The sequence below is a fragment of the Culex quinquefasciatus genome, chromosome 3, assembly GCF_015732765.1.
Source record: "Culex quinquefasciatus strain JHB chromosome 3, VPISU_Cqui_1.0_pri_paternal, whole genome shotgun sequence".
Taxonomy (NCBI): domain Eukaryota; kingdom Metazoa; phylum Arthropoda; class Insecta; order Diptera; family Culicidae; genus Culex; species Culex quinquefasciatus.
The window spans coordinates 195038553-195064757 of NC_051863.1; the positions used below are offsets into that span (position 1 = coordinate 195038553).

The 26205-nt window shown below is 34.8% G+C and overlaps 1 protein-coding gene across 1 annotated transcript; it reads left to right on the plus strand.

Moving 5' to 3' along the window:
- LOC6043919 (protein eiger) lies at positions 1–26205 on the plus strand. The gene is made up of 7 exons (XM_001861469.2): positions 1–437; positions 5168–5296; positions 21778–22208; positions 22377–22569; positions 22698–22817; positions 25387–25644; positions 25710–26205. The coding sequence occupies exons 1-7, from the start codon at positions 270–272 to the stop codon at positions 25968–25970; spliced, it is 1560 nt and encodes a 519-aa protein (XP_001861504.2). The 5' UTR covers positions 1–269; the 3' UTR covers positions 25971–26205.

Sequence of the window (26205 nt, forward strand, 5' to 3'; positions counted from 1 at the left end):
AACGATCAGTCAGTAGAACGCTAACGTTCGCGACATTCAAACGCTTTTTCTGGGCTTCGGCTTCCGTGAATGAATTTGGATTTGGCTTGAGCGAGGACTAAGTTGAGGAATTTCCTAAGTAAGCAGAACTTAATCGCTTGTTTAGAGAGCAATCAAAGCTATTCAACCAAAGAGTGACTTACGTAAAATGCAGTGCTTCTAAGTTAGTTATCCGAATCCTAATCAAGTGCAAGTGCAAAGAAATTTAAACAATCGAAACAAAAAAAAAGATGACCGCTGAGTCATTGAAACCATTTTTGAGTCCGCCAAGTGCGCTGGGAACGGTGCTGACCGGTGGCGGGGACTGTCGGGACAGAAAGACCGTGGCCAAGAATGTGCTCACCATCGGCGGTTCCGTGATCCTCTTTGTGCTGTTTGGGTCCGTTATCGGCTTGGAGGTAGGTTTTGGGCTTGCTTTTTTTTTTGTTGGGGAAGTGCGTTGTAACGGACTAATGCATTTTTGGGACTGGTGATAGAACAAAGTGATTTGGAAAAGGTAGTGTTCTATGTTTTGGTTCTATGATTTCTGTTTGTCGTTATGAATATTTGGGCCCAGGCTAATTAAACTGCATTACTGCATACAAATATTCTTCCGAATATTTAAGTCCTTTATTTAAAACTCACCTTAAAAAACAGAAGTAAATTAATAAATTCCAAATTATCGAAATGAATTTTAAAATAATAGATAATCTCACTGAAACTAGGAATCATATTATATAATATTTTTTCAATATGCATTATTCCAATTCCAACGCTGATGTAAATTCGTTTTAAGTTTTTGTCTCCACCCAAATTTCTCCAAAATGCTGGATAAAACACAAAATTATTGCCAAAAAAATAAAAAAAATAAAAAAATTAAATAACAAGCCGTAGTTTCAACATTTCAATGCAAAAAGTTGTTTTAAAATGCATTTTACAATAGTTCAGTTGCTATAATTGCTTTGCTATAATTAGTTTTCAAAAAATGTAAGATTTGACGAAAACAAAAATATGAGCGGAAAAAAAAACTTTTTGCGATACTAAACATCGCAAATTTTCATAAATTCAAATAACTTTAAAATTAGATTAAATATGCAAGAAATGATTCTATACACAGGAGTATTTTAAATTGATTTCAGGTGATTGCACTTAAATTTCCATTGAAATTTTGAAGTTTTTGAGAAAATATTTTTTGCCCCCTGATTTTTCGTGCCAAGGGGGGGAGGGAGGGGGGATGAAAATACCTTTAAATGAAATTTGTACCAGCCTTAATGAAAAATAAAAATAAAATAAATTAAAAAGTCATAGCTTTATAAATTTAAATTTATAAAGCTATGTCTTCGGAAATTCAAAAAAAAAATTGACACTAAACTTTGTTTTAAATTGAATGTTTAAATTCCACCATTCACCATAGGCTATACAATTCATTAAGTTGTTATTTTTTAGTGTGTTAAGCATTGTTTAATGTGTAGAAACTGTTTTCAAATGAGCCCAATAATTTCGTCTTCCTGGGTCCTGCCTCGGTGGAGTCGCTGGTAGGCAGTTGGACTAACAATCCAAAGGTTGTTAGTTCGAATCCCGGGGATCAAGAAAGCTTAGATGTAAAAAGAGGTTTGCAATTGCCTCAACAATCAAGCAATATTACCAATTTGTATCTGTTTTTTTTTAAAGTAAAATAATATTTAGATTTTTCAAATATAATCCACATTATTTTCCTAACGTTTTTTTTTAAAGTTTCTGTTCCCCTCCCCCTAAATTAATAAATTGGTTTAAACCATGTAATAAGGAAAATTGATTTGAATATTTTAAAATCACTTTTATTAAAAAGATCAGAAAAGTTCACCAAAAATTCATTTTTTTTACATTTAAAATCGAACCAATATTTGTCAGATGAAAATTACAGGCTATTAGGTGACGCTTTGAGAAATTTGTTTTCATCGATTCTATTTTTGGTAAAAAAAAATTAAAAATTAAAAAAATATAAACATAAAAAAATTCAGATCTGCTTTTGCCTTAAAAAATATTTTTCAATATTTTTTTCCCAAATTTTCGATATTTTTCAAAAAAATAAAAAGATGTCTCTTTTAATCTATTGAAACATCAACAAATTTCAAAAATTAAAATTTAACTTTAAGTTATAACAAGTTAAATAACAAAAAAATATTTTTTTGTTTATCTATTATTTCAGAAAAGTCCTAACCAACAAATTTGTCGAAGACACCAAATCAATCAGAAAATATCTTCTTAATTTACGAATTTTATACATTTACTCCCAAAATTGTATGGAGACTTGGATGTAAAAATAATGAAGCAAAATGATTTGTTTTGACAAAGGAAATGGACAAAGTTTCATGCAAATCAAAAAATAGAAATATTGGTGGGCAAAACTGCTCTTTTTAGGAGCCGCTCACTTTCGCTCGCTCTTTAAAATGAGCCGCTCTTTAGAACGGTTCTTCCGCTCTTTTTCACAATTTTGTCTGTTTTAAAGAATTGTGGGATTTTGTAAAGTTTTTTATTAGATTTTAATAAATTATTTAAAAAAAAACGAAACATGAGAAGATTCACTTGATAACCAAAGGTCTTAACGTTCGAATAATTGGATCTGGAGAGCACCTAAAATTTTAATCCAGGATCTTGAAGAAAATGTCTATCAAATTTACGAAATTGCATTCATTTATGCTGAAAATAAACAAATTCTGGAATTTTATTTAGAGAAAATATTTCGCGAGCTTTTTTCTACATTCTTATTTGATTAAAAAAGTCTATAAATGCCAAAGTTTTATCGGGCAAAAGGAGTCAGGATATGGGTAGTTTTTCAGCAAAATTGCCCAATTTAAGCATTTTAAAATGCTCATATTTGTACTCGAGTAACGTCATGATTCGAAATCCGGACACTTAGTACCATATTATTTTTATTATAGCTGGCAAAAAATCATGTAATAAGTTTTAAATGTAGAAATATCGTCATGATTTAGTATAAACAGTCAGTTTTAAGAGAATGCATGCAAAATATGTCTTTCCTAACAATTTGCAATCAGAATTTTAAAATTAAAATGACTTGTTGTGCTTCGAATCCCGGACACTGTTCAAAGCTGATTCGAAATCCGGACACTTTTGCTTCGAATTCCGGACACTCGATTTTGCTTATGAATCGCACACATTTTAACTAAAATGTTAGTGAATGGCATTCTTTAGGTCTCAAATAAGCTGTTAACATCAAAACAATCGATAGTTTATATAAAAATGGCTAGAATTTAAGAAAATCAAAACCATAAATTTCTGCTTTGCCTTCCCGGTGCTTCGGATGTCTATGAAATATTTCCGTTGAAATGTTTCGCATTTTTGGTAAACTTATAATTTTATTTTATTTAATTGTTTTGGCATTAACTACAGCGATCAAACAAACTTTAAATGAAAGTTGATGTTAGAATCCATCATATAACACAGTTTTGACATTCATAATGCGAACTTATATCCAAATAATTGATAAAACAGGTTGAAGTGTCCGGGTTTCGAAGCGTCCGGGAATTCGAATCATGACGTTAATTCTTTAATTGTTGTTTGCGATAAGTTGAACAATGAAAAGCTTTTTTATTTATTTATTTGTTCAGAAAATTATTCACTTTTGATGTAATTTAAGTACATGAAAAAGAACACCATGTACGCAATTTTTAAAAACTAGTTTTATGCTACAATTTGTTGGAAATACAGTTAAAATAATTTATAAACTTAAAAATATACAAAGGCTTGAACATTATTCCATCTTCGAATGGTTCTATCAAAAGACCGGAGCTGAAAAAAGAACCGTTGCACTTTTTTTCGTGAGCTATGGTTCGTTCACTCTTTTTAGTGAACAGGCTCTTTGTCTGTTTCAAAAAAATATCAAAATAAGATTTTTTGAGTTTAAAAGTGTTGAATAAAGTTTAAAATCAAATCACTTACTATTGAAAAGCAAATTCATACTCAATTGAATAAATTTGATTTCAGTTGTTTTACCTAGAACAAAAAATGTTATCTTTCATTTAAGGGTTAGTGAACTCTATGTATCACATTTTCTTTAAATTTAAAAGCAACCATGTGTCTCCTCAACAGAGCTCAGTTAGCCCATCGCCAGAAATACACACCGTTCCAACGGCTTTTCCTCAAATGGCAACGTCCAAAGTGGCAAACATCCACCTCTAAACCGTAAAACTGTAACTGTCACACACGTGTGACGCCATACTTCATCAACCCAACAACTTATACTGCTTCTTTTCTTCTTCTGCGGCGCATCCCAAAAACACCCTTGCACTTGCACTTTAAATTCTCGTCGCCACTTAAATGTGTATATAGTTGGAAATGGTTGGTTCACCTACGCGTGCATTATAAATTCACCGCGAAAACAACCATCCCATTTTGCTGGCCCCGCAAGTCGAGTCAAGTGCAACGCACCGAGATGCAAAAGTCAAACTAATTTAGGCCCAAATGAAAACGGTTTTCATATGGCGAGATGAGATGATCCGGTTCGCCGACCGGATGCTGACAGACATAACCCCAAACAACTACTTCCTTTTTTTTCTTTTGCAAGATGCACGCCTCGGGGGGTGACCACGAGACCGTGACCGCTGGCGGTCCCAAGAATTAAAGTGCCGTTTCGCCTTCAAGTTTTTGGACTGCAGTTTAAGAGGATTTGTAGACTGGTGGGGATGCTGCAGAAAACAATACTTGAATTTAAGTTTATTCTTGCATGATATATGACTGAACTTGCATGCGAGTTGGTTGATGTTGGACCACGCCATCTAGGAGAGAGTAGGAAGAGCAGACCTTAAAATCGTTGGGTGAACCAAAACTCGTTGTAAACATCCCTAATTCCGTCTCGAAAGATGACATCAAGATGAAAATTCTGCAAAACCCACAAACGTGCCGTGCCGACAACCGCGACACAGAGAGATTACAGAAAATTTCAAAGTCAAGGAACTGTGACGTTAGATCGCGAGCGTCACGCCCCGACATGGAAAACACTTGAAACGTCCCACAACCGACCAACTTCAGCTAAAAATAACCTCCCAACTCGTTTGGACCCGTTTCGCTAATTAAAGCTGGTGATTTTTCCAGTCTGTCATTTTTTGTATACATCCTGATGTTATTCGCGATTTATCTCACTTTGCAGATATGGAACGTCAACAGGATTACGGATCTGCAGCGGGACGTGGACAGTCTGAGGCAGCAGGTGCACGAGCTGACCACCAGCCATCGGCGCATCGAAAGTCTGGAGGACTTTAGCGAGTTCGAGGAGGCGGTAAGTGAGGCCATAAATTAATATCGAAATAAGTAGCAACACGAGCCGAGCCGGGTTCATCAATTGGTGCAATTGAGCTTGGGTTGAAATAGATCGACATCAATCTTCTAATTATGCACTGCCAATTGAATGACGAACTATCGATTGGAAAGAGAACTATCTTGGAAGGCCTTTTCTCATAGACAAATGGACACACCATGACAATTGATTTTGATGTTCAAAATTGTAACGGTTATTTCAAATCAGTTTGATTCCCCTACTCACCACCAGGTGGCAGGTTTTTATAATCAAAATTTTGATCAATATTTGTATTGTTATCGTTGAACATCATTTAAACCCACACACTCAACCCAATTATGCGTCTGTTTTCGAGGCGTATTTTCAAACACAAGTCAAACAATAACAAACCCTCGGGGTGGCCTCGACCTTCGCACCGGTTTGCTCCCAAATTAAAAACCAATGAAATTTAATCCACTTTACATCAGAACCCCACAAAAGTGAGTGTGTGTGGGTCTGACACGTCTACCCCAATGGGGGCTATAAATTAACGAATCATTTGAATTGCAAAAAGCAAATGTTTTACGCCGACAGGTTGCTCGACGGATTTGGCGCTTAATCCTGAAGAGGTGGTCTTCCTTTGAAGCTCTGGGAGGGTAGCGCCAGCCAGTGGTCAGGTCAGGTTCGGAATAAAACAATCATTTTTTTTTACCACCGGAGGAATCCGAATCGGATTAAATTTCATCACCCTTGTTTCTGAGCGCTCTGGAGATGGGGAACTTTCTTCTGACGTGTGCGCGTGTGAATATTCTACGTGGGTGGGTGAGGGGTATTCCTTTTGGGCATGCGATATCTCACCTGGGAAAAGCTGCGAATTCACTATGGGCAAACTAAATAGAAATTAACATTGATTCAAACTCAACTTTTTCAATTAAAAAAAATCCAGAATGTGCAAATAATCTTAGACCGAGTTATGCATTTTTGAATCAATAATGATTTTTTCAAAAAATCGAACAATTGGTCGCAAAAATTTTGCAACTTCATTTTTCGATGTATTATCAAATTTGCAATCAATTAGTAAATTTTGATAAAGTGCCACGTTTTCAAGCGATAGCCATTTTTAAGTATCGTTTTTGAAAATTGTCGCAGTTATTCATTTTTTTTTAAATCAGTGCACAAGTTAGCCCAGTTTTGAAAAACACATTTTTAAAAAGCTGAGAACATTCTCTATATTTTGCAAAATCAAGGTTTGGAGATATGAATTTGTTTATCAAACTACTGAATGCTGAGAAAATGCTTCTTAAATTTTTAATTTGTTGAAAAATGAGTGATTGTTTTGATGAAGATATAAAATGTTGTCACATTGAATTATTACATGCAAAATAAATTTTGCAATCGAAATTAACTTTAAACTTTTTCGATAGAGTGCATCATTTTTATGTAATAGGCATTTTAGAAAAAAATGTTTTTTGAAAATTGTTCAGTTTTCTGCATTCTAAAAATACAACTTGAAGAAAAAGCAACCCTTCAAAAACAAATGCCGGAGAGCCAAAACAAAACAGATTGCTGAGATACACATTTTGAAGTATAACTTATTTTTTAACTTTCGATTTAAAAATTTGATTTTGCATTTAAAAGTAATTTTTCAAACATTAGACAGCTTTTATAATTTTTATTTTTTTTTATATTTTTTAATTTTCGATTTTTCAAATTGATTTTGCATCGAAAAATAATGTTTGAAATATTTGACAGTTTGGTACCAGATTTTGCACCAACCTAAACTCTAGAGCAAAAGATTTCTTTATTCACCTAAAACATAAAAGGCCGATGCAAATATTTTTCAAAATTTTTGTCTTTCGGGTCTGGTCGTGGTCAAGTGGGTGAGGGGGCGGCAAAAAAAAAAAAACAAATTGAACTAACAAGCCAAGGTTTCAGCATTTGTATGGAAAAAGTGTTTTAAAATGCAATTTACACTAGTTCAGTTGTTTTGCAATCATTAATTTTCAAGAAAAAAAAATGAAAGATTTGATGAAAACAAATATTTTATCGAAAAAAAAAATTAAACATCGAAAATTTTCAAAAATTCTTAAGATTTTTAAATCAACTTAAGCATGCGAAAAGTGATTCTAAACCCAGGGAAACGCATTTTAAATTGATTTCAGCTGATTGTACTTAAATTTCCATTTAAATTTTGAAGTTTTTTGAAAAAATATTTTTTATTGCCCCCTTGTTTTTCGGGGCATTGGGGAGGGGGGGGACAAAAACTTTAAATAAAATGTGTACCTGCCTAAAAAAATCCAAAATATAAAAAATACGTAGGGGAATTATACCCTTTCTAATCAAACACCTATCTTCGTCATATGTCATATAGTTTGATGCACGATTAAAGCTCCAAAATACTATTTAGGCTATAAACTTACCAGCAACAGCACCGCATCAAGTAAGCACGCAAATTTATGCCACTTACAGGCCAAAAGATCAAATTTAATGCACTTTTGATCATAATTTCTATTTTGCGAGACCATTTCTCATCATTTTGGTGGCACACACATCCACACGCAAGATGAGAGGTTAACTGCTTAACAAAAGTCGCCATCAATATCTTTTCACTTGCGCTAATGATTTCAAAGCGCTTAAGAAATAAAATTGCTTCCAACTACCAGCAACATGTTGTTTTGCACATTAGTTAGTCACTCACTTGAAAAATAATTCCAAAAAATGTAAATAATTAGCAAGCACCATCAAAAAAACAAACGCGCTAAGTCTTCTGACGTTTGAATTTTGAATACCCATTCCAATCGAAGGCTGAAGAAAACCGAGCGAGACGCGAAGGCAAATAACGAATAGGGGTGGCCACCAACACCACCAACATGCTGGTGCAGCTCCTGTTGGAGTGAGCAAGTGCTGCCAGGAAACGTTCGCTATAAATGCTACTTTTCGTGAGTGTCCGCTTAAAATTTCATCAATTTTGGCAGCACAAAGCAGACCCAAAAGAGCGCTGGAAGAAAAAAAAGAACTAAGCTGAAAATAGAAAAATGAGCGTGACCCAATGCTCTCGACTGATTAGAATGCATTTTTGAAATATTTTTTTCAAATGCTTGTAAAAGGAATAGCATAACTTTTAATAAAAGGGAAATTAAACAGAAATGTTCACAAAAAGTTGCTCTACTCGTTGGTGTAATTGGTTTTAGTGAATTTCAAGGAACAATCCAGATTATCCAGCACAAACACGACCGCTTATTAGGCTTAAAATGGAAATATTTTCCCTATTTTAATAATTGACTGTTGGCTGTTGATAGCATAAAAAAATATAAATAAATTCAAATAAAAAAGTCAAAAATCTCTACGATTTACGTTAAATTAAAAAACAATCTTCCCGCTATGCCACTCTCAGAGTGTTGAAAACGAACCCGAGGCCACGTGACCCAATAAAGCGCAAAATATGAGCATTATATGTTTTTCTCTATGCTTGGAAAACAGCAAATCATAAAAGTGACCTTTTTGAGTATGTGCGAAATTTGAACTGAAAGTTACACAAATTTCATAGCTTTCATTAGCAAACTGTAAGAAACTGTAAAAGTTCTTGTAAATTGGTGTATTATTTTAATATTGCTGCTAGGCTAAATTTTACCGTATAAAAATTCAAATGCTTTGGTAAAAAAAAACCATCCGTAGAACGAAAAGAAACAATCGCATAATTCTTTTTCAGTATCTACGTGCCAACATTGATTGGAAAGAACTAGTATTTCAAACGATTATCGTCGAGAGAAACAGTCATTTCCATAAATAGGCAAATAATAAAATAAACTTAACTATATCGTTTGTCTGGCGACACGAGTGCTTATCGCCTTCGATTTGAACAGGAATGGTTGATATTACGTCACTTTGAGAAATGGTTTGATGCATACTTTTGAGGTGAACCTTGGAGAAGATTTTTCGGGAAATTAACACAAACTCAATAAAAATAGGTCAATAAATCATCGAAAAAACATCTCAAGCACGTCGTCACATCGCACTTTAAAAGATAATCAACAGATGATGGGCACGATCTGGATCTAGTGGATTCCGGTGAAAATAAACAGACCCCCGGCGACAGACTCCGACATCTCCGAGGCAACCATAGGCAACCGATATCTGGCGCGTAAATAATATTTGCTTGACTTGATTACCGATAGTTCTTGTTTGTTCTCTCTCTCTATTTCTCTTCCCCTCTAGTACCAGCCTTCAAGCCGGAGCCGGTTCTAAAGTAAACAGTTCTCTGAGTTCACGTACCTAAACACTGTCGGAACTTTTCAAACGAGAAGTGCTAGAAAGGTGGCGGGGAAAGCTAATCATTAAAATGTGATATAAAGCATGACTTATCACTTCTTGAATTGTGTGCTTTAGAAAAGAGGGATGGCACTTGAAGCATGCATGTAGTTTAGTAGATTGATTGAGCTCCCTTGAAGGTGTTAATGACCTCATATCATAAAACATTCCGGCAGCTTTGAAAAGTCAAGTTCATCGCCAAATACAGAGCACAGATCTTATCTCGACCCAGACATGATAGGGGCGGCCACTCCAAAGTTTATCCATGTGAATAATACATCTATTACACAATCGAAAAGATCAGACCCCGGCAGCTTCCGACAGTTTGGTCCAGACACTGACTGAGTGTGGTGTGACATGGCCCGAAAACGTGAGTGAGCCAACCTTCAGAGTCACAATTCAGTCGGTCAGGAGGGGAAGAGCCGGATTCGTTCCGTGTAGATTGCGATGAATTATTGAATACGCCCATAAATGGATTAATCGTTTTGCATACCGACGCCGGCAATGATGCCTTATACGCTTTGGTTGCAATGATATACATTTCTTTTTATCTGGGAGTTGGTTTGACCTGGAGGGGTCACTGGCGGTTGAATTGTTTGAAGATTTATTATTTTTTACAGTTGAATCACAGAAGAGTTAAATAAACATAATTTTGGAAAAAGAGATTTGCATACAGAATACTATAAATAAATAACATTCAAAAAGTGTGAGTGCATGCTTCCAAAAATAATCTTCAAATGCATCACGCCAAAAATATAAACACGAGCATCTGCTTTAAAAATGCAATAAAATGCACAGAAACAAATAATAAATCCATAGATCAAACCCCACCAGCCAACCAGCGAACAAACCAGACCATAAATCAATGCATGGTTGATGGTGGTGGAAGGACTTGTGGCGGTGAATTACACATTTTATTTTGTTGTTTTACCCCAATCCACCCTACCCCGGATGATCCGGGCGTTCGAACAGCGTTTTTAACGATTTATTTTCCTCCCCCCTTCACATTGAGGTAGCAATCGCCACCGCAAGGTACAGTCGAACCTCGTTTAGAGTTGTTTAATTTGAAAATATAGTTTAAAAATTAAATTCAATGCCTCTTTACAATTTTGAATAATTCGGAATTGAATTAAGAATTTAAAAAAAAATTTACCGAACTACTAGCAAACTTGACTGTAATTATTAACTGCCCCATACAAACTGTCATCAAAAGTGAGAAGAAAGGGAGGAACCATGATGGCCAGTGTCGGGGCTGGGTCGTCGTGCGAACAGACCATCACTAGATTATGTCAGCTGAGTGAATGATTGCTGCTGCTGTGAAATGACGACTGAGAGGACGGTGTACGTTTTGCTGCTTGTTCTTCGGAGAAAACGGCTAATTGAGACAAATGGAAAGCTTAATTGATTTGTGCACTGCAGAAACGGAGAGTGTTGTATTTTTTGTGCGATGATCTTGAACATGGCTTTAATTGAGAATTTAACTTGTGAGATTATGACAGTGCTTGAGCGATTTAGGGGTTTGAGAATCTCACTAGTTTCAAAACCCGCATCCCCAACTCAAAGTTGGTTGCCTCAGGAAAGATTGCAGACTCTGATTGGGGGTCCCCCCAGAGCCCCACCGGAATTGAATAACCTAATTAGGGACAGTTCGAGTGTATAATTTAATTGGTAGTATGGCTACGCTCACTCCCGTATCTCGCAGTGTGAGTGATATCTAGCACACAAAGTTCATACAATTCGGCAGACAGAACTTTGTCAATGGAACAAGTGAACCAAATCGACGCACGCACTAATGAGGGGTTTCCCGGGGACCAGTATCATCGACGTCCGGAGTTCGGGTCGGAACAAAAATGATTCAGGTTTGGGGAATAGTGATGGCAAAGCGAACGTTTGTCGATCATTGATTTTCAATCATAATTTCGGACGAACTCACACGAAATCGGTAAAAGTTGCCCCGACCCCTCTTCGATTCGCGTGAAACTTTGTCCTGAGGAGCAACTTTTGTCTCTGATCTCGTATCCGAGTTTCGTTTTTTGATATCTCGTGACGGTGGACCTATACGACCCCTTCAATTTTTGAGCATGAGCAACACTCTACGAAATCGGAATTCGATTTCGACCATTTTTATTTTTTGTATTTTTTTGATTTGGCTCAAACTATGACCAAAGAAGCTATTTTGTGTCATTGGTTCACCCATACAAGTCTCCATACAATTTTGGCTGCTGTCCGTACAAAAATGGTACGTAAATATTCAAACAGCTGTAAATTTTAGTGAATTTTCTGATCAATTTGGTGTCTTTGGCAAAGTTGTAGATATTGATGAGGACTATTGAGAAAAAATAGGTACACGGAAAAAAAATGCAGATTTTTTAATCAATTTTTTTTTACACAAAAACTCAGTTTCCCAAATTATGTATTTTTTTTTATTTTCGAGACTTTTTGATATGTTTTAGGGAACAAAAACGCGAAACTTTTGAGCAATAGTGAAACATGGTCAAAAAATCTGCCGCTGAGTTATAAATTTTAGAAAAAATGTGATTTTACTCGATTTTGACCGTGAGTGACCATTTCTAAAAATACTTTTTTTGAAATTTCAGATAATTTGCTATAAATTTGCTTAAGAGACATTGAAGATTGGACCTCGGGTTGCTGAGATAGGCCTCCAAAACCAAAGCTAAAAACACGATTCGCCACCTACATTCGAGTAGAAGAACTTTGGTGCAAGGTTACGTTTACGTTTTTGCGCGATAAGTGCAAAGGAGAGTGAAAACTATTTTAAGCTTTTTAAAAGAAAGGTCCAATAAACCAAATTTTAAGTTTTTGCTTTTTGGGTGTTTTTGAAACCGCCTTGAGCCAGGGGTATTAAAAAACACCCAAAAAGCAAAGCGAAGTTTTCTAAGTCTAACCCAAACAACCCACCATATTCTCCGCAACTAATGGTCCGATTTTCAATGTTAACAAATGAAACATTCGTGAATTCGATCTTGTCGAAAAAAATACTTTGAAAAAAATTATATCAAGACTAACATTTCAAAAGGGCCTAATATTTAATTATTATTTGTCAATACCTACAACTTTGCCGAAGACACCAAATTGATCAGAAAATTCACTCAAAAGTTACAGCTGTTTGAATATTTACGTACCATTTTTGTATGGACACCACCCAAAATTGTATGGAGACTTGTATGGGTGAACCAATGACACAAAATAGCTTCTTTAGTCATAGGGAAGACCCCCACAAAGTTTGAGCCAAATAAAAAAAATACAAATAAAATCCATTTCCGGTTTTGGTATGTTTTCAATAATTTTGCAGCCTGAAACGGTGATGAAATGTGTGTATATATTTTGTGTCAAAGTCAAATGTATATATTTTATGTAAAATTGGACGCCCGATTTGATGGCGTACCAAAAAAACGTATTTTTCATCGAAAAAACACTAACAAAGTTTTAAAAATTCTGTCACTTTTCGTTACACAACTGAATATTTTTGGAACATGTCATTTTATGGGAAATTTTATGTACTTTTCGAATCTACATTAACCCAGAAGGCTCAGTTTTATTTAGAGAAAAATTTTGCAGGGTTATTTTTCAGAGTGTAACAATGTTGTACAAAGTTGTTGAGCAAAAAGTTACAAAAAAATTGATTTATTAACATAAGAGTAATATCTTAAAAATTAAATTCTTAAAATATTTCGAACTGTCAAAAATCCACCAACACATTTACAACATTGATCACACAAAAAACTGTGGTAGAAAAGTATCCACCACGACCAATTTTTGACAGTTCGACGCAACGAAGTATTTCAAGAATTATTTTTTTCCCTTTTTGTAATTTTTACACTCTTAAAAATAACCCTGCAAAGTTGTACTATTCATGTTGAGGAAAAACAACCCTGTTTTATGGTGACTTTATATAAAACTCAAAGTGTGAATCAATTGCTTGCCTCTCCAGCTACGCTTCAACACTGTTTTTGTTGAATAGTTACTTGTTTTCTCAGATTTTGCAAAATAGCAGTCAAAATGCTTATTTTCCCTTTTCAAATTATTCTCCAGATATGCTTACCCATCAATGATGCCTACTGATGCTTAACATTCCAAGGCCCAAGGCTCCAAAAAAGTTGGAACGGTAACTTCAACTCAATGGTTCTCGGGCATAACTCAACCAATCAAGATTATCCTTCTTTCCAGTGATTTGTTAGGATGTCTTAATCGTCATAAAATTTTGCAGAACTTAATTTGATCAAATCTGTAATTTTTGCGATCAAAAACATCGTTCCAACTTTTTTTTTCGCGTGTAAAAAAAAATCGTCGAAAATTCCGTGGAGGCAGTCTTTTTAAAAAAGGTGGAACGATGTTTTCGGTCGCAGAAATCAAGTTCTACAAAATTTTAGAATCATCTAGACATTCTTACAAATCACTGGAAACAAGAATCGTTCCGATGAGTAATGCCCGAGAACCAGCGCACAGTGGGCGAAATAGAACCCAAAATCGGACTTAATTGAACGCGGCTGGTTCCCTGGTATGAATAATAGTGTTTCTTATGTAAAAAAATCTCGGGAATCGATTGGTGATGGTTTCATCCACCGCACGAAACGGCAAAGAGTCCATTTTGCCCCAATTCCCCATTTTTTCACATTTTTTCTTGAAAATCGGTCTGTATTTAGAGCGGAGGCTTTATGCGGCCTTCCAAAATGCACTTAACTTATGTGAAAATGTCCCAGAAATCCAGTAAAAATAACCACTTGCACTGCAAAAATCAGCTAGGGTCCATTTAACCCCAATTCCTCTATAAAAGCATTTTTGGCCGTTTTCAAATGCTAGGTCAGATTTTAAAAATCTGAAAATATTTTTATCGTAAATATCAGACAATTTTACATAAGAATGACGATTAGCACTTGATAGTTTGACACATTTATGTTGATAAAAATAAAATGTTTGTGAAAGGCAGTTTATTCTGCGTTTGGTAAAATTGGCCCAAAAGTGATTCTTCAATCTTTTTATTTAGTTTAATTTCTATATCAACATAAATGTGTCAAACTTTCAAGTGCAAATCGTCATTCTTATGTAAAATTGTCTGATCTTTACGATAAAAATATTTTCAGATTTGAAAACGGTCAAAAATGCTTTTATAGCGGAATAGGGGTTAAATGGACCCTAGATTATTTTTGCCTTTTTTGGGAGGCATGGGCGTCCGTGTAAGTTGAACATGCGTTGGGCGTTCCAGTGTTAAAATATGTGCTTTTTTATATTTAAGAAAATAATAATAAATACGTTCGATCAGATACTAACAAAATGTTGTTGTTGTTTATTTGGATAGGTTACTTTAACCAAAAGGGGTATCATTCGTGAACATACAATAAAATGTGGTTGAACAATAAAGTACTTGTAATGCAGGTTTTGTCTAAAAGAGAAAAAATAAATTATTCTTCGAATATAAAAATAAACCCTCCATCATTTATGAGTAAGTTTTGTTGCTATTTATTTATGACTAAAATAAGGCTTTTAGAAGCATATAAACTTGTTCACAAAATGATACCAAAATTGTCAAACAAATGATCATATAATCATTCAGGTTTTTTTAAGAGAAAAATGAACAAATAATTCAGTGCGTCTTCACGTTTTTCATGCAAAAAATAATGTTATACAGTAGGGGGCTCAACCTCCGAAAGAAAACTGAACTCAAAGTGTTGAAACTTTTTACTGCGTTTACTTAAAAAAGAGAATAATCTTTTTAAAAAAATAATAGAAAAAAAAGTTTAAGAAAGAAATAAGAAAACAGGTTGCCTAATATAAATATCACTTTTTTTCAGAATTACTTCCTTGAAAATTTTAGTGTATGACTAGATAAAAGTTTTATTTTAATACTTGGCCAATTCATCATTATGAAGATAAAAGTTTTTAGAATTATTTTTTTAAGATCGAAATGTCTCATAAAATTAAGGAACATAACACATTGTTTATCACTTTCTGCCTTATCTACTATATGTCTTCAAAAAAATGCAGTTTGAAAATATACTATTTTGTTTTGAAAACGCATTCTAATCGAAACCTTTTGAAACATATCGAGCCTATCATAAGTTTCCATTCACGCCAGTTGAAATTTCTGCAAATTTGTATGAACACGGATTTTTTGCTTATTTAAAAAAAGCCCGAATTATGACCTGTAATGTTGCCAAAGACTTTAAATTCATAATTCGAATATTCACAAATCAATTTTGTATGACCCGCTCTCACAAGGTTGTATGGAGACTTGTATGAAATAACTGATTGTGAAAAAATGTTTCCCGAGCAGACGGAATTAACTTGGGAATAACATTTTTAGATATTTGAAAATACTAGGCAAATAACATTTTATGTTATTTTTAACAAGATTTGTTATTCTTCGTTATGATTTTTTTGTTATTGGATTGTTATTCTAATGACGGACTAATAACATTTTTGGTGATTCTACGAACAAATCTTTGTTTTTATTTTGTGTTATTTTAACAACTAATCCGATCAACCCCAGTTGGAGTTATTCTTCTATAACAAAAAAAGTTATTCTCGAGTTGTTTTGGCGTTCAACCAATATCAGACCAATAACAAATTTTGTTATGATAACATAAACTGTTATTAAATCTTTATGCAAAAATGGATTTTTCAAGAAGATTCCATAACACTTTCTGTTATTTTAACATTATTTGTTATTGAAATCGCATGCTTTTTTTAATTACTGTCTGCCCGGGTTCATACAAAGTTTCATCCAAACCAAAAAATGCAATGAAAAATTGATGTGCGAGAACTTAGATAATTACTTAGTGCATGTCACATTAGAAATAATTTATCATTTCAAATGAAACAAAAAATATAACATAACATTTGTTGATCATTTCAGTGGTTCCCTCTCTATCAAATTATTTATAAATTCTTACTCACCAACAACATCAAAATAAAGACATTATAAAAATATCCACCGCACAAACACACATACACACACACGTACATAAATAAACAAGATGCCGGCGTTAGGCGCCACTTTTCCGCTCGACATGAAGCCAGTCAATGATCCGCGTGTCGCGGTTCGGTTTGAAATGCGATCTGTCAAGCTGTCCCCGCGCTCATGTCAGCTGTTCAGGAAGGATCTGTCCGTAACATGATCACTCGCCACACTGAGGGAAAAGTGTTTTGACAATTTGTTACAGAATGCCAAAAAAAAGTTTGTTTGCTTGACCTTTTCGCCTTAATTTCCATAAAAGTGTCATTCAATGGAGACGCATGGTAGTTTAATTAGATGTAAATTTTAATCACCTCTTTATAGAGTCATCATTTGATTTCATACTGTTTATTGCTTTAAATTGTCTTCGTCAACTAATAAATTTCCCCCTTCTTTCCACAACATCCCTTTAATGTGACACAAAATGGCCCGTTAAACAACCTAACAAAAAACATCCCAACGTCCCTCGATGGGTTCAAAAAACGTTCTTTCGGGCCCTAGTTTTGGCAGATTGTGGTCGCCGTAGAATCTCGCCCGTAACAATTTGCCGCCAGGGGGCAAACGTCGCAATTAATCTCCCCACCATAAAACGAAGATCACAAATTTTCGCGATCGAGTCGGACCGACTCTTGTGTTGTTGTTGTGTTGCTTTAGACTAATTACCATCAACAAACATGGCGCGCCAAACTGATTTGGCTTCGGCGACGACGACGTCAGATGTGTTTAATTGGTTCGGAAATTTATGGATTGTTTTGAGCGTTTCGAGTGTTATTACATTGGGTGCGTGGGTTATTTATAATGTTCTTAAAATAGCCCCGAACGATCGTGAACGTGGAAATGTGTGATTTATTGGGAGAAAATTGTTGGATTTGTTTGGCCCTGGCCAAGTCCAGGGATTTTCGGGTGAAGGCCAATGCCGGTGGAATGTTTTACGACGACCTTAAAAATTAAAGTCAATTTTAAATGGCTTAATAAGTATAATTTATACAAAGCAGTAACAAAAACTTTGAACTATGTGACTCGTTAGCTTGGTATAGCCGGAAAGGTTACCTTTTCTCTTATTTGTTATCTTTCCAAGACTACAAAAACACATTTTTTAAAGAAAATTACTGAGAATACCTATCAGTTTCAGTGTTTTTTTTTTAGATTTGGTTCTATAATAATAATTTTTTTTTTTTCACCAAAAACCTTCTACCACTAAATTTTTTTTTATTTTTTCCATGTTTAGGAGGTCATTTTGAGTAACTTTTGTTCCACGAAAAACTTTGCATCTCTTGATTACTTATTTTCACATAATGTAGAGGAAAGTTGACCCCAGAATTTTTTTTTTAAACATTGGTAAAGTCACATGAAACAGGACACACTTCCAACCTTACTTACTTACTTACTTAGAGTTCTTCTTTCCAATGCTTTTCAAAGATCAAAAATTGGTTGAAAATTTGTTGGCGAATCTTCTATATTCAATTCAAATTACTTTTCAAAAGATCCTATCAGCATAGGAAACCCATGGCGCATAGGACCTTTTGAAAAAGGTACTCTAGAAAATGAATAAAATTTAAAAAAAGAATCATTTGCAATTTGCAAAAATCTGGTCCAAAAATAGGTATCTATTGAGCCAAACAAAAGTATACACGGAGAGACCGGCCAGGGCAAATCTAAGAAAATCTTGGTTAATTTAACTAAAAGTATGGGTTAATTTTTTACACAGCTTTTTTTCAACAATCGATTGTTAAATTGCTGACCACCAATAACTAAAAGTAACTAAAAAAATAGTTGGAATTGCCATTTTTGTTGGCTAAATAGCCGAAAAAAATTCTAGCAGTCGACTGCTAGAATATTTTTTTCAGAAAATTAACTATTTTTTTCTTGTTTTCAGCTGAAATATTGTGGAATATTCTGTAAAAAACAGGCTGGACCATACTTTTCAACTATTTTTCAACATTTTTTTTCGTTGTATTAACTGAAATATTTTTGCATGCAGCAAATTATTAGTGGTCTATAACAAAACATTTCTTAATTAGACATAATTTATGTAAGTGTTCATTTATATTTTCTTTAATTATCTAACGATACAGGCCGGGCTGAATTTCTAGCTATATTTTTAACTAATGTCTTACTTAAATACAGAAAAATATTCGTACATGTAGTCAATAATTAGCTATTGTTAGCAATATTTTTATTGAATTTGAAGTAAATTTTTTAATAATGCCTCACAAATTAATGTTGGTTGTTTTAATATTCGCATTTATTCTGCCTAAAATTTTAACTTTTTGTACTAATTTTTTTTTAGCGTGAAGTTATTAAATTACTGTTAAAAAGCATAAAAACAAAACTTTTTATTAACTGTTATTATAAAACATGTAAAGTTTGATTAAAGTTTGAAAAAAATACGTTGCATAAATCTAAAAAAATAATAATAAAACATGTTACAAATTTTGTTAAACATATTTAAAAAAGATGTGAATTCCTTAAAAATATAAACCGAGCAAAATTTTCACCAAGTTAAGTTATTATGTTGTATAAAATTAAGTGTTGTATTCACTTACCATCACTGTGCAATCATCCGATAAGTCATCATCATCTACAACGGTCTCAGGTTTAGTTATTTTTCTTGTGGTTGGACACAGAATTTACACCAAAGTGAACCTTTGCTGCAAATAGACATATAAAATCTATTAGTAATTTAATACAAAATTCTTAATTTTGGCTATAAACTGAAAATAGGATCGTAAATAAATTTAATTATGATGAGGAAAGAAGAAATATCAATAATGCTACTTACCAAGCTTGCATTAAATTTATTCAACATACTCTGATTCCTGAAAACAATATTTAGAGTTTTACTTACCAGTTTATTTAACAGTCTTCTATTAACAGCATTTTTAAAATATTTCTATCTTCTTTTGTATATCTTTTATAAATTTTATTTTTTAGACATTTCCCATCATCTAATTTTTATTTTAATATTATGTGTACGCATTTCCATGTATTTTATGGTTGATGATTCTGAAAAATAATGGTTCATTAAATTTGTATCCATCGTAAGAACGAAGGTTTTTCATTATTCAGTTTTCTAATTAAAATCACAACAGATAAATTGTTATGTAAAAATAAATCCATACTTACTTAGATTAACCAACCTTTTGTTAAATTTGCCCGTGCAAGTATTGTCGTGCAAGAGTTCGCCCGCCTCTTCCTTTCACTGCCCTTCCCTTTCCTTAAAGCATTGTCATGAAGTCCCCTCGCATCAGAGGTCCTCATTGCGAATGTCCTCGTCTTGTTCTTCATAGTTTATCACCTGCAAAGAAATCATCAACAAGCTTACTCACCAATTGCACCTCCACAGTTGCAACAGTGTTCACTTCGATTTGCACTTCAACATTAGCCAAATAGTGTGATTTTCACCTTTCACATTCTCTCACTTCACAATTAACAACACAAACTCAACAAATCGACCGCTCTTGTTCGAATCCTGACTTCAAATGACAAACGTAAACAAACCCAAGTTCATCTTTTTAATATTCAACCAATTGATATTTACATTTAACCAAAAAAAATCTTGATTTTTCTAAAACCAAAGCTAACAGTCGAGCACGTTCATTCGAGTTCGGGAAATCTGTTAGCTTTTTGCCTTTAGCATTTTCAACAAACAGGTTATTAAATTATTACTTAATTTTGGTTGATTTAACTGAAAATTGGCCGCAACAAGTACGCTTTTGTTGAAATTTACGAAAGTAAAATCAACAATTTTAATTGTTAAAATTTCTGGGCACAGTCTCTCCGTGTAGGCAAAAATGTGCCACCAAATTGTAATTTGAAGCAAAACATTGTCACAACAGAATTTGCAATTAAAGAGTATAGTAGTAATTGCATTTTTTTTTGTGGTTAGTCTTGATTTTAAAACCATATAAATATTTTTCAAAAAGATCACAAAAATTCACGAATGTTTTCTGTGTAACATGAGTCAATCTCAGCCAACTCACTCAAATCCGGGAAAGTTGTCCCGGACGTTTCAGAAAAAAATAGTTACCCTCTTTAAACAATTAAACACAAAATTTCATCTTTTGGGCAATAGTGCATGATAGTGCAACATCTGGTCCAACAGAAATGATTTTTTTGAAACAAATGTGATTTTCAAAAAATTTGGAGTTATAGTCACGTTTAGGTTATAACTTTCGGAAATTTTTACATTTCATATATATTTTTATAAAATTTTATTTAGCTTTATTCTCTTTAATCCTCTGAAAATAGGACAATAACATTTAGAGATACTGCCTTACAAAGAATTCGAACCGATGAAAATTAGTTTTTTTTTTTCGGTGGTAGCATGGAGAATTATAAAACAGAAAAATGATATAATTTCTGAAACATATAACCTAACAGTGACTACAGAGTTGGTTCGAATTTCGGTAATTCTAATGCCTAGCAGGTTAACTAAAATTGATAACAAGATATTTATTTTTTCTGCTTCGAAAATTCTAATCAAATTGAAATAAATTAAATCTGGTGTTCGTTCGACATGGATTCCAGAGAAATTAAATCAAATTTTTAACACATTCAATCGCTCCTCGAAAGAGATAATTTGACTGCAGATATAATAAATTACCAGCTTTCGTTCAAAAAAATGATAGAATCAGAACGTAAATACATTATTTACCAACATGCCAGCGTCTTCTTCGAATTCAAATCCAGCGTCGCGACGCCACCGCGCTTGTTCCTCTTCCCGGTGGGTATTTTGTTTACAGTTTTTCACTCTACTAACTTATTTTTCCAATATCGGCGTGGGCGTTCGGTCTGCCGATTTGCTCCCAGAGGACAACTTGAATTCCAAAGAAGACCGTGAAGATGAGCGGCGAAAGATTTACAATGATGCACACAGTCTTTGGACCGAGAAATGCGCGTTTGATAAATTTAAATAATATTGTAAATTTCTCGCAAAAGGTCATATATTTTGGTTTTAGTTTTGGATCGTTGGCGTCAAAACACTGCGACTTGTGTTTGGGTTTATCTTTCTTTCCATCCATGTGCACGCTGGAAACGTAAAATTAATTGGTCTGTTGGTGAAAATTGTGCACTATGTGGGATGCAAAAACGCGACAATCTTATTTAAACATTAAGTTGTAAATTCGCAACAAATTATATTTAGAAAATGCTAAATTTACCGCACACATTGACCTTTGTCCTTTTCCCCACCCCCTCTCAGTACGACACCAACGATATTCAGCCCAACTCGGACGAGTACGAGGAAGAGGAGGAGGAACCGTTCGAGGGCGGTGACAGGGACGTTGAAGAGGGCAGCACCAGCGTGTTTGGCGTTCCGGACTACCACGCCGATGACATCGAGACGGAAATCAGCGTGACGGCAACGGCCTCCAGCTCCAACTCCAACAACGTCGGTGCCGATGGCAAACGACGAGCGCGGTCAATTTCCGGTATGACCTACCAGGGCGTTCCGATCATGGAGGAGTCGTACTTGAACCGTCAGCAGCAGCACAACCGAACTCGTCACCACCCGCGCCAGTACCAGCAGCATCCGGGACAAGGACCTCACTACCAGCAGATGCGACAACGACCGGAAGAAACGGCCTCCCCACCTCCCCAGCTGAAACTCAAATGGGACGACGAAGGGCACAGGTGAGTGGCACGAAGAAAAAGGAATTTCCGGAATTTCTAAAGAGGCCCGACTTAACACGTGCCTCGCAAAGGGGAAATCGTCAATTTTAGCATATTTCCTCCCTAATTGATCCACGATTGGCCACCATCGACCAACCCCCCACTCAATTTCCGCATTAATTATTTCAGGGAAATTCCATCGCGTCACCAGTTGAGCACCTCCGGCTCCGTCGACGTCGGCAGACATTCCGGACTCAGAAGGCACCACCATCCGCAGGCAGGTTCGACCACCGCCCAACCCGACGGCACCGTTCCGTCCTACGTGCGACGCAACGAGTTTGGTCGGAGCGAAAAGTACGCCGAAAGTATGCAGCCCAACAAGGTGAGAGTTCAATGTGCACTTGTCTGTGGTGCGTTCTATTAAGCATTCTGGTGTGGTGATTAATCGGATCGCTTGGTTTTTTTTTCTTGATGCGTATTTTTCAATGAATATTCAATTTTCTGTTCCAGTTCGCGCCGGATTATACGACGAAAGCGCCGGGACCGACCCACAACCGCCACAGCCGGGTCATGATTACCAACGGGGAGAACAAATACCAGAAGGTCATCAAGAATCCGGGAACGTACATGGTGAGTTGAGTGTGAATTTCGATGGGATGATCTGTGCAATGGGGTTTGAGGGATCGAACAGTTCCTTTAAAAAAATCTACTGTTCGAACTGTGTTTACAATATTTCGTCAATTTTAATTCTATGTTAAAAAACTAGAAAGTCTTTTTTACTTTTATGTGTTAACTCAGATATAAAAAGCATACACTAATATTTTTTACAAATATTTGCCAAGATTATTCACTTTGGTGTGATCCAGATCGCAAAATTAAGTGGAAATTTGATTTTTCCGAAGATTTCGAGACATCTTCGTTAGAAATGAACCTTAACGTTAAATTTTTTTTGAAAATATTGTTTTCGAAAAGATCGGAAAATTTCACCAACCAAACCTTCGGACACCTACTTTCGAGTAGGAATCTCGCAATCGAGAACGCCAAGGCAATGCTGTAGTGTAGAGTTTTTTTAAGGCGTCATCCATAAAGTATGTCACACTCTAGGGGGGAGGGGGGGTCTGAGAAAGTGTGACATTGCGTGTTATACGTATAGGAAAAGCGAGACAAAGGGGGAGGGGGTAAATTTTGACTGATTTTAGCGTGACGTACTTTATGGATGAAGCCTAACTTTATTCTATTTGGTCCTCTGAAAATAGGACAATAAGAATCTGAGAACAAGAGTTCGAACCGATGAAAATAAGTTTTTTTTTCGGTGGTTGCGTAAAGAATTATAAAACAGAAAAATGTTATAATTTCCGAAAATTGTAACCTAAAAGTGACTACAGAGCGGATTCGAGTTTCGGTTATCATAATACCTAGTAACTAGGATGACTAAAATTAAGAATAAAATATATTTTTTTCTGCTTTGAAAATTAAAATCAAATTAAAATAAATTAAATCTAATCGAATCTTATAAAATCTGATCAAATCTAATCAAATCTAATCAAATCTAATCAAATCTTATCAAATCTAATCAAATCTAATCAAATCTAATCAAATCTAATCAAATATAATCAAATCTAATCAAATCTAATCTAATCTAATCAAATCTAATCAAATATAATCAAATCTAATGAAATCTAATCAAATCTAATCAAATCTAATCAAATCTAATCAAATCTTATCAAATCTAATCAAATCTAATCAAACCTAATCGAATCTTATCAATATCTTGTCAAATTAAATCTATTATTTCGAGACATCTTCGGTAGAAATGAACCTTAACCTTAACAATTTTTTGAAAATATTGTTTTCGAAAACATCGCATAATTTTACAAATGTTTCATATTTTCGAGATATCGACATTAGAAAATTGTGGGTCGTTTAGGTGAGACTTAGAAAACATCAATTTTCCTGTTTTTTAACCTTAGCATGACAATATCTCAGCAACTAAGGGTCGTATCAACTAAGTTCAAAAAGCCTAAAAGAGAATTTTCTCAGCTTTTCAAAAAATATTTTTTTCAAAGGAGGGCAAACATGGGCACTAATTTTAAAAACTGAATAACTGCTGACTATTTTCAAAAAAGTTACCTAAAAATGACTGTTACTAGAAAATGGTGCACTTTATCAAAAATTCACTAAAGTACTTTTTGATTGCAAATTCGATTTTATATCAAAAGCTGAAGTTGAAAAAAAATTGCAATCGATATTTCCATTTTTTGAAAAAAAATCTGTATTGATTCAAAAAACCATAACTCAGTCAAAAATTGTTTGCCCATTCTAGAAATTTCTGAAAAATTGGTATATGATGTCCTCTATAACATATAAAAAAAAATAAAAAATTAAAATAGTTTTCTTTTGAAAATCGAGTTTAAGTGACAAAAAGTTAAATAAAAAATCACATTTTTTTTACCGTGCATCATTTTTTTTCAGTGTAGGCCTCATCCATACCTACAACTTTGCCGAAGACATCAAATCGATCAAAAAATTACTTCAAAAGATACAGATTTTTGAATTTTCACACATCATTTTTGTATGGACAGCTGCCAAGTTTGTATGGAAAATTATATGAACGAACTAATGATGCAAAATGTCTTCTTTAGGCATACCGAAGGCACGAAAAAAGTTTCAGCCGGATTAAAAAATATAAAAATTAAAATTAAAGAAAAAAGACCGATTCCGTAAAGAAGATATTCAAAAAGTGGTGAGCATTTGAAGCTTGATAAAAAATTGCCTGCCCCGATCATTTTGACCAACTCCTGCATCATCAAAGTCTGACCATAGACTAAATGTCTTACTGACTGTACTGTTTTATGTAACATTGCCAATGTTTTAAATATGGCCTATTGCTTATAATTTATTTCATTATAATTTAAATGTTTTTTTTTTAACTACACGATTAACTACACGAAAAAGACAAAAGCATACTAATTGCAGATTGTAGAATAGGACTAAAACTATCAGAAAAATGGCAAACTCTGATCAGAAAATGAATAAAACAATACTTAAGATAAAACAAAGGAAGACAGGACAAGTACAATTTTGATACAATAAAAGAAGTTTAATATAATGTCCTAAATCTGGAAAAACAAAAATCCACGAAAAAAATATTTTTTTAGATAGTTATTCACTTGGTATTCAAATTTCGTCTCTTCCTCAGGAATCCCGTCAGCCCCCAGTTCAGCGAGTTGGTCGCCTGATGCGCAAATCCGCTCCAGCCCCGCGCGTGACGGCCCTGCACCTGGTCAAGAACCACTCGCACATCAACGAACACCGCGCCACCGATCACACGCGCTGGCTGTGGCACGCGGCCGACCAGGCCAACCGGGACGCCCTGACCAGCTCCGGCGTGTTCAAGCTGAGCCAACGCGGCCTGCTGACCGTGAACGACACCGGACTGTACTTTGTGTATGCTCAGGTGGGTTTTTTTTGCGGTTGAAATTGAGGATTTGTTGTTGAATTTTGAGGGATTTTTCTTTCCAGATCACCTACATGGACCAGTCGGTCAACAGTGGCTTCAGCATCATGGTGAACGGCCGAAAGCACGCGTCCTGCTCGGTGCACGGACAGTACAATGAAAAGGCCAACACGTGCTACACGGCCGCCCTGGTTGATCTGGACAACAACTCCCAGATCGAGATCAGGGACATGGACACCCGCAGGGCCTATCTGCCGTACCACGAGAAGACCTTCTTCGGGCTGTACAAGCTGGGCCGGCGGCCAGTTTCGGCAACGACTGCTTAAGGCAAAGAATTGTGAATCTATTTTTCAACTCAAATGATCAAATTGTACATATAGCCTCTCTCTTTTTTTTCGCTAGAATTTTAAGTGTCCCATTTTGTATTTGTCTTGAATTGTTATTAATACGATTATGTATTGAATGTGTTATTGCTCCTGTTGTCGTGATATTTATACAAAAAGTATGTATTAGTAAACTCCGCATGGAAATACAGAACAGTAATTTGTCCCCCCACAAAAA

Coding starts and splice junctions, on each gene's coding strand:
- LOC6043919 (XM_001861469.2), top strand. CDS start 270: ATGACCGCTGAGTCATTGAAACCATTTTTGAGTCCGCCAAGTGCGCTG. Junction 438..5,167: donor GGTCCGTTATCGGCTTGGAG/GTAGGTTTTGGG, acceptor CTCACTTTGCAG/ATATGGAACGTCAACAGGAT. Junction 22,818..25,386: donor AGAATCCGGGAACGTACATG/GTGAGTTGAGTG, acceptor TCTCTTCCTCAG/GAATCCCGTCAGCCCCCAGT.